The 17,242-nt window shown below is 38.4% G+C and overlaps 1 protein-coding gene across 1 annotated transcript in view; it reads left to right on the top strand.

Moving 5' to 3' along the window:
- Window positions 1-17,242, top strand: part of LOC122814364 (zinc finger protein 208-like) — a 441,663-nt gene that overhangs the window by 73,529 nt on the left and 350,892 nt on the right. The window contains exon 6 of the mRNA XM_044086948.1: window positions 7,017-7,124. Within this exon, the coding sequence (XP_043942883.1) occupies window positions 7,017-7,124 (108 nt within the window). The remainder of the gene's footprint in view (window positions 1-7,016; window positions 7,125-17,242) is intronic.

Raw genomic sequence — 17,242 nt, 5'->3', positions numbered from 1 at the left:
GTGAGAATCAGTTATGTAAGAATAACAATGAGGATGCTTTAAGAAAAATTATATAAATAAAGGATCCATAGTCTTTTCTATAGGTACCATTGGATCTTTTAAATACACCTGAGCTCACACCAACTCATGCAGATGAGATTTCGGTTCAATACCTCATCCAAAGGACAGGTCACTCAGGTGTGCAGCACACCTTATATTGTACCGCAGTGTCGGTACTGGAAGTATTGCTTGCTGTCCATCCTCACCAAAGTAGATAGCATACCAAAGTAACAAAGTAAGGCAAAATGCAGCTTTAAGTTCCAGCTGTGCTTATATCAGGGTGGAACAAAATAACTTTAAGATGTTAAACATAGTGCAGTTCACACTGTTTGGTTGTCAGAGCATTTTCTTTGGATAGTGACCATAAATTACCATAACAAGTCAAGTGCTTGCTGTTTGTAAACATACACTTAGCCGTCCTGGTGAATTTCTGTGTGTGTATTCAAGAATGTACATTGAAGTAGAAACCACAATGTCTTGGAAGTAAGAGGGCCCGGTTGTAGCAAGAAGAAAGCTCTGTTTAGGGTTGGAGGTTGCTCCTTCTTGACAGCCTTTTCTCAATCCATTTTATCTGACATTGTGCATATCAGGTTTGTTTTGTTTTCTGTAAGTTGGATTATCATTAGAATGGCTTGATGATTACAATTAAGAATTGAAAAACACATTTAATCTATTTCTGAACAATTCTGAAGCTGTTTTTGTTTTCTAACACTTTTCTGAAGATAGCTAAGGCTGTGGAAGCATTGGCGTCTTTTTTTAAAAATTTCCACAGCAAGATAATTTACTGTTGCATGGTTCCTGACCTAATTTCACTGTCAAACAAACTAAAAACATAAAACTGTGCAATGTGATGTGAGCATATGCATTTTATTTTTCAGAAAGTAATCTTTAAATGACAATGTGAAGTGTGGCAATTGCAAGAAAGAACAGCTGACGTGGATTTAACTTTTTTAAACTAATCGTTATTAACTTTCTCCAGGATACACAGAATTAAGCACAAACTAATTACATCAAGATACTTATTCCTGTAAACAATTCAAAAATATACATCTAGTCATTAGTCACCAAGACCAACTCTTTCCATCTCCTTTCATTGATAAGGTAAACACTTTACAAAATGAAAATTGTAATGTAAACAGTGTTAAATACTTTGTTTACTTAAATCCTCTAGCTTGAGTTTGAAAAAAAAAAAAAAACAGTTTGGACCTGATTTAATTTGCAAAGTTGATAATCTATTGACAATAAAAATCAAGGCAGATATTTATATACATTCTTATATATATGTGTGTGTGTGTGTGTGTGTGTGTGTGTGTGTATATATATATATATATATATATATATATGTGTGTGTGTGTGTGTGTGTGTGTGTCTATGTTCTTGATTGAAATTTCACAATCTCAAACAAGAAACATCAAGACCCATTAAAGCGAAAGTGCACTACATCGAAAGTGTACTTTCACAAAAGCTGGTTCTCCGAACTGGAAGAAAAAAAAAATACCGCCCCACACCCCCCTACTTAAATATACTAACTCCGTGATTGCACTACAGTGGGGAAAAGGATATATTTCCTTATCACCACCGTAATGTGCTTTGGAGAACCAGTTTTAGCGAAAGTGCACTTTTGATTTAGTGCACTTTCACTTAAATGGGTTCGAGCTTCTGGTTGTCGAGAAAGTATATATATATATATATATATATATATATGTGTGTGTGTGTGTGTGTGTGTGTGTGTGTGTGTGCACATACAGTGTATGATACGTAGAGTAAAAGTTTAGCACTTTTGGTCACTAAATAATAAACCATGTGTTTTGTTCTGATGAAGTTTACTCTTTAGTGAATGAAAGTGCTTAACGTTTATTCTATGTATCATGTGTTAAGTTGTGATTAAAGTTGTTTTACTTTATTTTAAATATTCTGTGTGTGTTTCCCTGGATCTTCTAACAGTAATTGGTTATCCTGATAATTGCAATCCCTGTTTTCCACAGGAAATCACTGCCACTGTGGTTTCTAGGAAGACTCTGGCGATTATTCCTTTCTGTTGGGATATTTTTCCCATTTTCGTGTTTGTGCAGTCATGGAGTTCGTATGTAAAAGTTAGGGGAGTTTGAAGGCTTACCCCTGCCTATCAGGAATTGCTCTTGTACAAAAAATGCTTTCAGTTTGAATTTTTGCATTTTCCTCTGTTTTTTTGTCAGTTGAGGTTTAGTAGTGGAACATGAAATTACAGTTCATCTAAAGCCTCAACTGAGCTGTAATGCTGCCAGTTTTTTAAATCTGTGCAGTGCTGCCTCCAACAGCATGTTAAGCTTGAAAGAGATTAAATATTTTGAATATGTAATAGGTAAGGGACTCGTCTGGCCCCAGAAAGAAAAAAAAGAAATGAGACAGTAAAAAGATGGCCCATTCCAGGTGCTAAGAAACAAGAGAGGGCATTCTTGGGTTTAGCTGTGTGCTATCAAATCTTTATTCCGTTTTGAAAATCTACTGTGCTGACTTGCATATTTGATAAAAAAGGAAGATACCCTTTAAAGTAAATTGAATGCTAGTGTCAGATCATGCTTTTAAAGAAATTAAGTGCTGTGTTCAGAACCTGTTTTAGTATCACCAGATTGCAGTAAACTCTTTATAGTTTATACTGATGCATCAGATGTTAGCTTGGAAACTTTGTTTTCACAGGATTTCGAGTGGTAAGAATGCGTTTATATTACGCTGTCGAAAACTCAAACTGTCGACAGCATAATAATCAACAAGAAAATGTTGAAACCCTGAACATCAAACACACACAAAAAAAAAACACCCAAACACAACACAAATTGCTCTATGCAGGGGGGCAAGCCCCCCTGCACCCCCCACACACCCCGCTACTTAAATATAGCAGCTCCAAGATCACACTACATTGCAGTAAATGGAAATCTCCTCTTATGGAGATTTCCATTTACACGCGCGATGACTTTCACTTTCGACATTTTGGTGCTGACAATATCAGCTTTGATATTGTCGGCCTTCGACAGGGTGAAGTAGACAAGTAAGAACACCCAATATAAAGTCACACACTAAGCAGAGCAGAGATCAAGTATTATACTATCTTGTGAGAATTCTCAGCAATCAAGTAGGTACCTTCACTACTGAAGTATTATCTTATAGGCAAGGACTTTACATTGGTCACAGGCCATGTACCCAATGTGGCTACATAAGTAACAGGACAGAAATACTTATTTTGTAGGTAAGCACTTTCCATGCAACTTTTTAATTTTACTGTAAAGCTTCAGTCACATTCGATCCATCACAATGAATGTAAATGGCCTCCCATCTAGTGGGTCTGAAACTGAGGGTTTCAAGCTGGGGTGGGGTCAGTTTTACATAGTGTGGTGGTTTTCAATATTGTAAAACAAAACTGAAGCAATGTATATAGTTCTGCTGTAAGTAGAGTGTTATTATAAATAGAATTGTTTCTTTAAGACGTACAGTATTTCTGTATCACCTAGAGAGGTTTCCCACAGGAATTGCCACTAATAAACATTTCATCATCATCCCCCTTTTTCCTCATTTTCTGCATGAGATCAGGCTAGGTGTTGCATCTACTGTTATCATCCCTTTTGCTTCATTACATCTCTCCTACCTTCTTCAGCAGTCACTTCTGACTGTCGCATGTCTTCTCTCGCACAATTCTTTGCTGGGCATCCTTGTTTCCTCTTGCCTTCTTATTGTCTCACCCAAATCTTCATCAGTAAATCATCTTCTGCTTTCCTGCATATGTGCCAAACCAACATAATCTGTTGTCTTTGACCTTCTCTATAGTTGGAGCCACTTTGGCTGCTGCCCTGATGTCATCATTTTTTCATCTGTACCATAGTATGCATCCTGCCACCTGTCTTGGGCACTTGTTTTCTATCACCTCTAGCTTACTCAACTGCTCTGCCTTCACTGCCCAAGTTTCTGTACCATGCAAAAGTACTGCCTACAGCACAGTTTTGTACACCTTAATTTTCAGGTTCTTTGGCAGTCTTCTATCATGTATTACCCCTGATACTCTATGCTAGTAGGCTGCTGTTCTTCTAATTCTAGATATTGATTCACCATTCAGGCTTCCTATCTCCACAGCCACCCTGCCCAGATACTTGAAGCTGTTAACATGTTCCACTATTTTCCAGTTATCAGTTTCTTCTGACTTCCCCCATTTGCTGCCGTGAAAACAGTCTTGTCTGTACTGAGATTCATCCCATGTGCTTTCGGTTTAGTATTACTTTCCTCTATCATTGGCTAAAGTTCCTGTTCAAAGCCTGCTTGTAAAGTCTTATTGTCTATACAGCAGCTTTGTTGACCTGTCTCCTGTGACCTGCTTGCTAATGTAGTTAGACTTGCCACCAGTCCCGCTATCAGCGGGACACCCACATTTTGAATCTAACAATCCCATCATCCACTTCAGAAAGCAGAGGGTCACAAAAAGTCCTACTTTTGCTGAATCTCTAAATTGCCAAGAAAAAGCTGCATGTACTTAGTACTTTTTCTTGGCAGTTCAGAATTTCATTTGTGATGTCACAATCTCGGACCTTCAGGGTGAGATGTTCCCTGTCAGGTATGGGTGGTGAAAATAGTTCAGCAATTGGCTAAAATTTTGTGTAGGGGCAGAGGCTCACATAAGGAAGAGCTCTACAAATTCCACAGCCGTTAGACCATGTTATTATCAGCACTTTTGCAATGATGACCATACCTGTCAACCTCTTAGCACAATAAATCTGTACAATACCTAAAATAATGGGGGGCAAAGGCCCAAAAGTAGGGACAAATTTTAAATATTGCTCTTATAAACTTAGAAAGTTATTAGAATAATAAGGTTTGTGTTAGCATGTATTTTGTAAAAGATAGTCAGTCTGCAATTCAAATGCATGTCATTATTTAGTGATTTCAGTCCTTGCTGATTTGTCAGAAAACCACACCTTTTATAAGGAACAGACCAAAAATGTGAGAAACATCTGGATATTCTGCAAAAATCTGGACGGCTGAGAGGTATAACAGTAGCATTTTAAAAAAGAGAGAGAGAGAGAGAAGGATCTGTTTTTTTTTTTTTTTTTTAAGCCAGCCAGCAAGCAAGCCAGAAAGGAAGGCAGCCAGCAAACCAGCCAGCAAGCATTAAAGAAAGCCAGCCTGTCCGAGAGGGAGCAAATCAGTAAGCAGGCCAGCTAGCCAGCCAGTATAGTGGCCATACCTCTCAACCTCTTAGTGCAAGAAATCTGGGCAAAGCCACAAATAATACGGGGCAAAGGTCCAAAAATAGGGACATTTTTTAAATATTGCTGTTACAAGCTTAGAAAGTTGATAGAATAACAGCTTTTACAGTAGCATGAATTTTTTGAAGGAGATGAAGGCTGAAACTCATATGTCTGCCATTATTTTGTGATTGCAGACCACAGTGATTTGCTAGTGATTTGCCAGAAAACCACAAATTTTAGGAGAAAAGGACCAAAAATATGAGGCAAAAATCTGGACATTCTACAAAGAGCTGTGTACATTTTACTATGTTGTGTGTAGATTTTTTCAATTGTAGTGTTGTTTGAGTGGAGTTGTGTTTTAATGGTCTGAACAAGGATGCTATTTTGAGGAAGGTAAGTGTCTTTTTTTTTGTGAGTTTAATGTCAAAAGTTTTAGATATTCCAAAATGTTCAGCATTAGATTGTAGGAGTGTTTGTGTTGTTGCATGTGTATAGGGGGGCGGGTGTCTGTAAATTAGGGTTAGAGTGAGGACTAGGGAAGGAGATAAATTTAGTGCAGTGTGTGTGTGTGTGTGTGTGTGTGTGTGTGTGTGTGTGTGTGTGTGTGTGTGTGTGTGCGTCCGTGCTATCTCTGTTGCATTGCAAGTGTTTCCAGGTTAGGGTTAGAGGAAGAGCTAAGGTTGGTAGATTTTAATGTTGTGCATGTGTGTTGCTGAGTATAGTGTGTGTGTTTGTGTCTGTGTGTCGTGTGTAGCAACAGTGTTATGAAAATAGTTTTTGTAAGGTAAGTTGCAGGGTTGTGGTTAGGGTTAGCACACATTAGTAAGGTGGTTCAGGGTAGCAGAGCTCACCCTACCCTGCCTTGCCCCTAACCCTGAGCCCTGTAACTTAGAGTTACCCTTTCTGTAACACTACCACAAGTCAAACAGATTTGTCTGAATGTTGTTGTAGGGATTTGGTTAGGGCATCACAAAATGAAAGCATTTTTCTTTTGAAATCCCCCCCCCCCCCACGTTTGTGTTTTTCATTAGTTTTGTTTTTGAAAATGAAAGCATCAGTACTTTGAGTTTCACTGCTTGTCCACATCAGTTGTTTGTTATACCCTTACTTCACCATATAGGGTTGAGATAGTGCAATATACTTATATTACCAGTTAAGACTAGATTTATTTGATCTCTGCATTTCCTTTTAAATGTTATTTTACTGTTAAATATTATGCAAGGTATCCCAAATAGAAAACTCATCAAACATATAAGTAAAATAAAGTTGGAAAGCAACACATTGTGTTGTTGTACTTGGCTGTGACACTGTGGTAATACCTTAGAAAGGGAATAAGTTTTGTTCCCTTACTACTTCCGGACTTTTATGGTCACAGTTCAGAAAGAAAATAGTTTTTGGTGTCAAAGGGTAGATTTATATCTGACACCATATGATACATTTGTACAGGGTCTGTTTGTGTGTTGTTATTAATGGCCGAATTAAAAGATTAAGAAGCTGTATGTAAATGTTACTTAAGCTATGGAATACTGGGTAATCACATGACACATCCTGTATTGATAACTTCCTCCCACTGCATTATCACTGTGCTGCAGTACTGTGATGGTACTAATGATCCAGATTTATACTATTATCTGTTGTTGTCTGTTTGTTATATATTGCATCAGTTTGTGACAGTTTTGTCTTCAGGACATCACTTATATTGTACCTTGCTATTTTGATATCACAGAAGAATTAGAAATGAAGCTTTGTTTTTATTTTTATATGCAGGATACAAAATCCCCCTAGAGAAGTTATTACTAATATTTAAAGAAGATGCGGATCTACCAAAGGGTGATATGGAGAAATATATAATGGAACAGAAGGCTATTACCCGCAGTAAGTAACCAACTTATCAACTGTGCTTATTGTACAAATTTATTTCTTGCTCTTGTGAGAATGTCTTAGGAAAACTGAAGAAAATATGTAGATCTGGAGGAATAAATACAATTACATTAACAAAGAAATACGGATAAGTCTGATAAATGCAAGTATGAAAATCTTAAGAGGATTTTTTGAAACATAAGCAAGTTCATCCTAGGTGATAGGGGTAAGTATGTCTTGTGAGAATTGATGAAAACAGTACCTTTTTAAAGCTTTGAGTAAAATTGGGTAAACATTCAGAATTTGGACTGTGTTGATAGACATTAAAATTTGGATGTTTAACTTCCTTTAAGCTGTGTGACATGGTGAGTTATAGGTTCATAGGTAGGTACTAGGCTATTGGCCCTGGTGCCTATATAAGCCTAGCCAAAAAGTTCCCTGGCTTTCTACACCCAAGAAAGTTATTTTCCTGTGCCCCTGTCTAGCAGAGCCACAGAAGTTATACCTGGGGTGAATTTCCCATTTCCCATCCAATTGTCGAGATTTTTCTTAAAGAGGGCTAATGAGGAGCTTTGCTTGACCTGAATGGGTAGTCTGTTCCAGAGCATGGGAAGTCTCTGGGACAGGATTCTATCCCTCAAGCATGATCTGTTTATTGTGGTGGCAAGGTTTAGGTCCCTGGAGCATGTGGCTCGGAGGGATTGGGGTTTCTTTAAATGTAGGGTGTCCAACAGATCTGGGTTTGACATGGCTTTGTATGTTAGGTAGAGGTCGCCTCTGAGTAGGCGATAAGCGATGGAGTAGAGCTGGAGTTTTTTTAGATGGTCTGCATATGGCATCTGTTTGAGGCTGATAATCCTCTTAGTGATGTATTTCTGTGGCCTTTCTAGTTGTTGTAGATGGCTTGCGAGGTACATGCCGAATGGGGCATTGTACTCTATAATGGGTCTGATGAGGTATGAGTAGAGAGGAACAATGACCTCTTTTTTTTTTCTGGAGGTGCACTCCTTTGTGATGAGGTGTGCCATGTAGAAGGATTTCCTGACTACTGTTGCGATGTGATTATCAAAGGAGAGACTACTGTCCACCTGTGTCCCAAGGTCTCTCATCAGACTTTCGGTGTTTAGTAGGCTATCGCCTATGTGGTAGTTCATGGGTACAGTGTTTTTCCCAAAGGGGATGACAATGCACTTCTTGGCAGCCATGACTTTGACACCAAGCATAAGTCTCAGTGAGACCCCTTTGTAGAATGTCCACTTCATTAGGCGATTCTATTATGGCACCTAGTTTGCAGTTGTCTGTGAACTTCGTCAGACAAAGACCTGCTGTATTAGCCTGGACTTCTGTGAAGTAGATGTCAAACAGTAGAGGACCCGGGACTGAGCCCTGTGGTACTCCACTTGTCACTGGTCTGAAGTTGGATTTGGAGTCAGCTACTTTCACTGTGTGGGTTCTATCAGAGAGCCAGTTGGCCACCCATCTTGTGACATAGGGATTTATGCCCAGTTTAGTGAGTTTATCTATAATTCCAGAGTTGTGGATGGTGCTGAAAGCCTTGGCGAGGTCAAGATAGGCTGTGTGCACCACATTAGCCTCATCCACGGCTCTGGTGACTACTTCAAAGAAGTAAATAAGGTTTAGGAGACATGACCTACCTTTTACAAACCCAAACTGAGTGGGATCCAGAGTTTGGAGGTTACCTATGTCCTTGTTTATAAGCTCCAAGATGATACGTTCCATGGCCTTGCAGACCAAGCTCATCAGGCTAATGAGGTGGTAGTTCCCGGGGTCCGTGGTGGCACCCCCTTTTAGGAGTGGGATAACCGTCGCTGTTTGCCATTCGGTAGGCACAAAGCCTGAAGTGAGGCTATGATTGAACATGGTACTTAGGTGGGGTGCCAGTTCATTCTGTAGTTCGTGCAGAACGCAGCCTGGGATGTTGTCAGGTCACATGGATGCTGTGTTCTTGGCTTTGAAGAGTGCGGTCTTTACTTGTGCAGCCATGATTACAGGGGCTTTGCATTCTTACAGTATAGTGATGTGCCCTTTGGGGGATGGGGGGGGTGAAGTTTGCACTGAATCTATCTGCCAGGATGTTGGCAATATCAGTTGGTTCTGTATATCTAGTGCCATTGTGCTGCAGCTCAGAGCAGATCTGAGTGTCGCCGTTGAGATTCTTGACATAGCTGTTGAATGCTTTGTGGTTGTCTTTAGAATCAGTGGTGATTTTATTTTTGTAACTAGCTTTGGAGGATTTTATGGGGGATCTCAGTTTCTTACTGAGGCTGACTAGGGAGTTCCTGCAATCAGGGGATTTTACTCTTTTTTGCAACAGTGTCTTCCTTCTGTTGTAGAGTTTGTTTATGGAAGGGAACCACCAGATTGGCTTTCTTTCTTTGGAGGATAGCTTCTTGGTTCTGTTCGGGATGGCACGATCCATGCACTCATGCATGTGCTTATACAGTGCATTTGCATAGGAGTCAGCAGTCGTACCTCTATTTTCTGTCTGTATGGGTGTCGTGAAGCTTGTCACTTCTGTCTTAAGAAGCATGAAGTTGGCTTTGGAGAAGTTTTTTTTTATGGTGGTTTCCTTAATGGGGGTTAGGGGCGGGATATTGATGTCTAGGGTGATTAACTTGTGGTCGGATTTGACCAGCGAGGAGTTGACCTCTGGCGTGGAACATTGGTTTCCCATATTGGTAATGACCAGGTCCAGGATATTGCTGACCCTGGTGGGGGTATGGACAAGCTGATCCAGGACATTGGAATTTATGAATTCCAGAAAGCGTTCAGCAAATGAGTTAGTACATGAGTAGGTTTCCCAGTTGTTGGTGGGTTAGTTGAAATCACCCATTATTAGGGTATTGGACTGTACCTTAATATTACGCAGTATATTAAGAAATGTGGAGTGGGCATCCTGGGCCATGGTGGAGGATCTGTAACAAGGTAAAACCTGGATTGCAGTCTTGCCCAGTGTTAGTTGCACTTGGATAATTTCGGATGCATTATGCTTGAGCAACTAGCCTGGAGGTGTGGATATCCTTAATGAATATGGACACGCCTCTTCCTTTCGTGTTTTGGTCCAGGTTAGTTGGCCGAAAGGTGTAGTATGAGTTATGGCCTTGTAATGCAGGGGTGCTCTCTGGAGTCTTGAACCAGATCTCCGTCACTGCACAGATGTCAATGTTCTCTATTTTAAGGAGTGCCTCGAATGAGTGCATTTTGAGGTTTAGACTTCTAGCATTGAGTAGCATTACCCTCAGATTTTGCGTGCTTACACCTGCTACGGTGGTGAGTTTGTCATTTGAACCTTGCCTAAAAAAGGCATTATAGGGTTGGCAAGAGCCTTAGCCAGTATCCAGAATCCCAGGGGCGACAGGTGCAGGCCATCTCTGGTATACCATCGTGGTCTGTCGATCATGTTGTCCCAGGCAGACAGACACTGGATCACCTTAGAATGATACCAGAAGCTTAGCCAATTGTTGAAGCCAATCATTTTGTCCTTCTATTGTGGTATCATTCTGGGTGATGGCAGGATGCTACTCAGGGCTAGGATCATACCTGCCTGGGCTACATGATCCGAGAGCTCCTCCATGTCTCTTTTCATGTAGTACAGCGAGGTAGGTCTCAGGTCATTCACACCAACATGGACAATGACAAAATCATATTTGTACTTGTGGAGTGACCTGAGTTGTGTTATGTGGCGGATCCTGGCACCGACAGGTAGCTGACAGTAACTTTCTCCTTGTTTAGCCTGGTGAGTGGGACATCATTGTGCCTGACTATAGAGTCACCTATGACAAGTGTGTTGGGTACGTTGTTTTGCCTTATGGGCTGAGGTTGAGTGGCACACTGATTTTGTGGGCTGTGTGTCATTTGGGTAGTGTTGGGGGGTGGTGGTTGCTTGCGTTTCAACTTTGGAGGTCTCTGTTGTTTGGGTTTAGGTAGTGTAGGTTTTGATGGACTATGTGTTGTGTGGTGTGGTGCAGGTGTTTACCTTCTCCTCTTGACTGTCTAGTGCAGTCTTGGCTGGAGAGAATTTGCCTTCCAGTTTGGCTATATAAGTGCATCTCTCACGGGTTGTAGTGTTGGGAGGTAGGAGGAGAGGGTTGTCACTGTACACAAGGCAATTGCTACATTGCCCCAAGATGCCCAGATTCATCAGGTGGACAGGGGAAAATACTGGGAGCTGACCCTTAGACATGGCTAGATAGGTGCTTATTAATTTAATTCCTAAAAGCTGTTTTCCTCCTAACAAGTGAGGAAAGTTGAGTGCTGCAGTAATTTGTAAATTATTTAGTGCTTGCAATGAGTTTTGAACAAGTGCTGAGCACAAGGAAACAGTTTTGAGTACTAAAACTAGAAAACTGGCTAGTTCTAAGGGAAAATTAGAACAGCAGACTTTCTGGCACCAGGAATAGTTTAACCCTAGTTAAATGGCACTGTGTGATGTGCAAAACCTTGCAAACATGGGTTTTTAAACAGAATTTAATATTGAAATTACACGGCACTCACTTCACTCATACATTGGAGACTAGCCAGTGCTCCAAGTGCTACAGCCTCTGAGTTTGCTATGTGGAGATGGAGCTTAGTGCATGCAGATGGAAATTACCTTATTGTCAGGTGACTGTGCATCACCTGGTCTAAATACAACTCGTGGTTTACAGTACCAATCTGCAATGTTTTCAGTTTGCTCTATTTAATGCTTTGTATGTGTAATTGTTTGTTCCGCTTGTTTCCGAAAAGATAAAGAATTAAAATGCAGTCATCAAAATCGTAAGAAATTAGACTTCATAATCACTGGTGTAGAATTGTAGCACATGCGAATATAGTCTCAGGATGTTAATCATAGTAAAATAGTGGCTTTTGTAATGAGTGGGTAAAGTGTCTTTCTGGCAGCTTGATGGTTACTTGCTTAAACTGTATTTGTTTAAAAGCTGTACACATCAAAGAAGGTTGCAGTGGTCAGTATTTCACCTTTTACAAAGGTTCGGTGACCTCGGAGTAGGCTGTTTCAGGCCTAGAAATACAAGAGGCGAAGCATGGATGGGGCTGTAAGGAGTTTGTTACTACAGATAAGCATGTAATTCCACAAAATTAGTTTCTCTTTACATGTGATCCACTGTCTTTTTCAGTGAAGTGAGTTTTGATGGACTACCATGGAACTAGAGTTACATATCACAACAGTAAATCTCATACTACTAAATGTAACCTTACAGAACCAAATGTCTGGCAGGAAAAAATTATAGACTACTTATAGACTACTACTGCACCCCTCTATGTAATATAATCAAGTCAGAGATTATTGCATCTTGCAGAAAAGGCAACATCTCTTTTACAACAAGTTAAGACCACCATGACCAGCAGTCTGCTTTTATATACACACATACATGTGATGACTAACAAGTGAACACCCACCTTTATTGAATTATCACTTGTGACATAGGCAAACTTACATTTATATAAAAGTGATCAAACCATGTTAACAAGTTCACATTTACAAACATTATACATCACATATGTATTGTTTTATATCATATAATGCAAGCAGCATTACATAAATTATTCAATTATTGCCTTCTGTTGCACCTAATTCCTCTTCTAAAGCATTTCTCTGCATGTGGTGTTCCCACAATTTCCATTGTTTCCCTTGTAAATCACTCCTACCCTTTTCAAAAGATCCCACTTCCTGTTCTTTTATCTGTTACAATATTCACTACTAGTTGGTTTAGAGTTTGATTACCATTTTCTAGTAGTTGCTTTTTGTCGGCCACCAAAATTAAACTTAACAAAGCCTTACTATGTCTAGGCAATTCAGATCCTGTATCCCACCTCAAAAATAATTTCCTGAGTTACACTCAGTTGTTCACCTAGTATTCCTGACCGAGTACTCTGTAGGGAATTGTTAGTCTTGACAACTCAGGAAACTCCCAATAGATATGTTCCCAGTTACTTCTTAATTCCCCATCACACCTCCAACATTTGGCATCTCTCTGAGTAAAAATTCTTTGAAGTCTGCTTGAGGTATAAAAGTATCTATGGAAACACTTTTAGCAAAAAATCCTAAATCTTCTAGATTTTTTTGCATCTTTATGAGTCATACATATGACTTCCCATTGTTTCTTTGTGCATTGCATATCTAATCTCACTTTACAATTTTTTCTCATTTCTTCTGATTGATTCCTATATTTTTTGAGCAATATTTTATCCTTTTTTTTAACAGCAACTTCTGTTTTAGATTCAATTAAAAAATCAACCAGTACAGGACTTTCATTTAGGATTCCTGTATCTCTTTGTCTATACTCTGATTTCAATACTTGATAACAAAGGCAACCACTATTATCCAAATGTCTTCTTGGTCTCTTCCCATTCTATTACCTTTCACTCTTTAATTATTTGTTCACAATACCTTTGCCAACTTCCTGCAGTAAATTCCATCCTCCTCTTGTCTGTTCCTTGTACCTTAATTGCAGACATCTCTATTGGCAGAACCTCCTTTCACCATTCCCATGTTGGCTTAGTTCTTAGCATACTTTCTGTTATTATGAGCATAATATTTTGTATAACTGTTATCTTCCTTAAGGATCTGTATCCAGGATCCAGTTATTTCCTTATTTATTGAATTACCCACCTGCTTCATCATCTGTTTCCACTCTGAATTATAGATTTCTGCTAGTGTTACCTATAATAGATGTAACTGTGTTGCTCTAAAATATCCCTTCAAATCTGGTAATCCTAAACTTCCGAGTTCTATTGGGAGGATCAACTTATTCCACTTGATTCTTGCTCTCTTACCCTCCCACGTAAAATCCTTCAAATCTTTATTAATTACTGTCCACAACTTCTCCTGTGGTTGATAAAAATATGCCTGACCTGTGTATAAAACTAAAGGGGCTAAAAATATTTTACTGCTTGTATCTTGCTATCCATATCCGTAGACAAGAGCTTCCAGTTTCTCAAATTTTGTATTATCTTTTGTTTAGTCTGTTCCCACATATCATTGATTACCATAATAGAATCCTTTGTAATCCATACTCCTAAATACTTAATTTTATCATGTGCCCTAAATATGGGTATTGCTGAACCAATTCATCTGTGGGTACATACTTCATAGCAATAGCCTTTGTTTTATCTTCATTAACTTTACATCCCAAAAAAACACAGAACTATCTCAGAATGTTTCACAGCACGAGATCTAATTTTCTGGTTCCATCAGGATCAAAATAATATCATCTGTAAATAAAAAACAACTTTTCTTGAACACCATACCATTATATCCTCGAATTTCTAAGTCCCTTATTTTCTTTGCCAATGGTTTTAAATATAATGCAAATAACAAAGGGGAAAGAAAGCACCCCTGCCTGGTTCCTCTGTTCAGATACAACTCATCAGAGAGGAACACTCCTTTCATTTTTGCCACTGATCCATCATATATCCTTCTAATTGTTATTTTTGTATCAGGAAATGCAAATGCTTCCATTGCCCTACTCATAAAATCCCAGCTTACTTTGTCAAATGCTTTCTATGCACTAAACTCACCATTAACAGTGGTATTATCTGACATTCTACTTTCCTCTGGATCACCATTGTTCTGTTAATGTGGTCATTTGTTTGCCTCCCCTCCACAAAACTGCATTGGTCCACATCTATCAATGTTGGTTTCATCTTTGCCATTCTTTTAGCCATTATAGACATAAACACTTTATAGTCGTGGTTTAAAATTGAAATGGGCCGATATGAAGCTGGATCTAATGGGTCTTTACCATCTTTACATATTACAGCCACCACAGCTTTCTTCCACAATGTTGATATTTCCCCTCCTTTTACAATACTGTTCAAACCTTTCAGATCTTTATGACTTTCTTCTCCCTCACTTCCAAACTTCCACCAGAATACCATCTATTCCTGAAAAATTTCCTGCAGGTTGGATATACATTACCATTTTTATCTCATCTCTTCGTATATTAATTGTTAATTCTTGAGCCGCACTGGTCTCTAACCTTGGCATATTCAAATCTTCCATAAATATTTCCATTTGTGCTTTTTCTTGATTTCCCCACTTCTCTACTTCAAACAAATTTTTATAAAATTTCTGAAATATTTTTAACACCTCTACAGGATCTCTGGTTATTTTCTTTTTATAGGCTCCCTAAGTTTGGAAACAACCCTTTCTACTTTCTGTTGCCTAATTCATTGTGCTAAAAGTTTTTGTGCTTTGAAGTTAGTATAAAAAAACTGTTGCTTAATAACAATCTTTGTAAACTCATGTGAATATTATCTAGTTACTCCCTTATTTCTCTTTAGCACTCTGAAATTGTTCTTCTTCTTGTTTGAGAGTTCCCTTATTTTGTAATACTTTAACCTTTGTCATTCCTTTTAAATTATTCTTACTTCCTAACCATGTCTGTTTTTCTTTTATTTCTACCCTATTTTAAACATCTGCTATCATTTTATCCCACTCACTAGCTATACCTCCTGGAGTACTTTCTATCTTCCTTAATAACTCCTGGATAATTTCTACTACCCATTCCTTAAACCTCTCTCTTTTTAACAAGTAGGAGGGGCAGTGACAGTGTGTCTCATCTTTACTTCATTAACTTGCATTTTTGTCTTAGTAATTATTTCTACATGATCTGAAATCGTTTTTTGGATGTGTGTCAGAGTTCTTAATTAAATGTGCATGTTTATTTATTAATTAATTAATTATTGACATTTGATTACTAGGAAAGCATGACTGGGTGGAAGCACATTTTCAGTGGAGGCCTTAGGAGAAAAGCTCCAAATTATTACAAAATATTCTAAGAACAGTGAAATATAATTTTGTCTAGTCTAGTCCAGTTATTGTACCTTGGAGAATAATATGTAAATTCTGTCAGAGTTCTTACTACTGAATTTATGTCTTTCATACCAAATATGTTCATAAATTTCTTTTGAAATCTACCCTTTTTGTTATCTTTTCCTTTCTAGTCCCCCCAGATGCATTCTTATTGTTGCAAATCAAATTCCAACCCCACCTATTAAGTAATATTCCCTGCTGAAAGCTGATTATTTCTCCACACTTTTCTTTAAGCTTCATAATAGCTGTTTTAGGTGGAATATAAATACATGCCAGCATAATCCTTATCCCTTGCCATTAGCCCCTTACTAGTACAAATCTACCATTATTATTGTTTTCCTCTTCTACCACTGCTGGAGCTCCTCTAGCAATTAATATATGTGCTCCTCTTTTCCTTTGTCTCTGATATTCTGTAGAATCCATCCATAACCTCTTTTTCACATTTTTGCACATAGGGTCAGGTGTCACTTCAGTAGTGACAATCATCTAGAGCAAAGGTAGAATATCCATCCTGAAATAATTTCTCTATAAAATACATACACTCAGTTCTTTCTAAATATGTCTCCTGAAGCATTGTTATTTGCACTGTGCATATATTAATATAATTAAGTATTCTTTCCTTTTTTGTCTGTACTTGTGAGACCAGTCGCATTCCAACATAATATGAAAAGTGTCACCATTATGGTAATAAATCATTATAGTGATCTATTGTATATGGCAGCTTTTTTAAATGTCTATTTCCAGCTTTTGTGATACATGCACCAGTTATTGTTTGGCAGGTTAACCCTATTTACATTTTTCTTATAATCAAAATTGGAATCTATATCACACTTTACAGGACTTTTTGTTTTAATAAAAACCCTCAAAAAAAAAAAAAAAACAAACAAGCAACACACCCCAGAAAAATCTTATAATATGTTAGTTTAATACAAACATACATAACTGTATATATCATTAAGTACTAAAGTTTAACCCTCCTAATAGAAACATTTATTCCAAATAGACAGCTGGTAAAACGGGTGCTAATTAACCTGCAATTGAGGTTATCCATGCTAAGATCCATGCTATTAACCTGTGCTTTGACTTACACTAATTGGTATCTGTTCTTTGTTTCATCTTTACCCCCCCCCCCAAGTGAAAACAACTTGAATGCTTTCATAAATCATTAACTTTTAGCCTTGAAGAAACTGGTGTTCTGTCTTTTATTGCTCTGTTATCAGCCTGTGTTCATGGAAGCATAAGTGGAAAATGAAAAATGTAGTCCTCTGCTTCAGCCTGAAAGATAAGCTGAAACATT

This window comes from Protopterus annectens, chromosome 10.part0 (genome assembly GCF_019279795.1).
Source record: "Protopterus annectens isolate FY-2018-M chromosome 10.part0, PAN1.0, whole genome shotgun sequence".
Taxonomy (NCBI): domain Eukaryota; kingdom Metazoa; phylum Chordata; order Ceratodontiformes; family Protopteridae; genus Protopterus; species Protopterus annectens.
The sequence above is the reverse complement of the archived record's forward strand: the minus strand, read 5'-3'. Positions and strand labels throughout refer to the sequence as shown.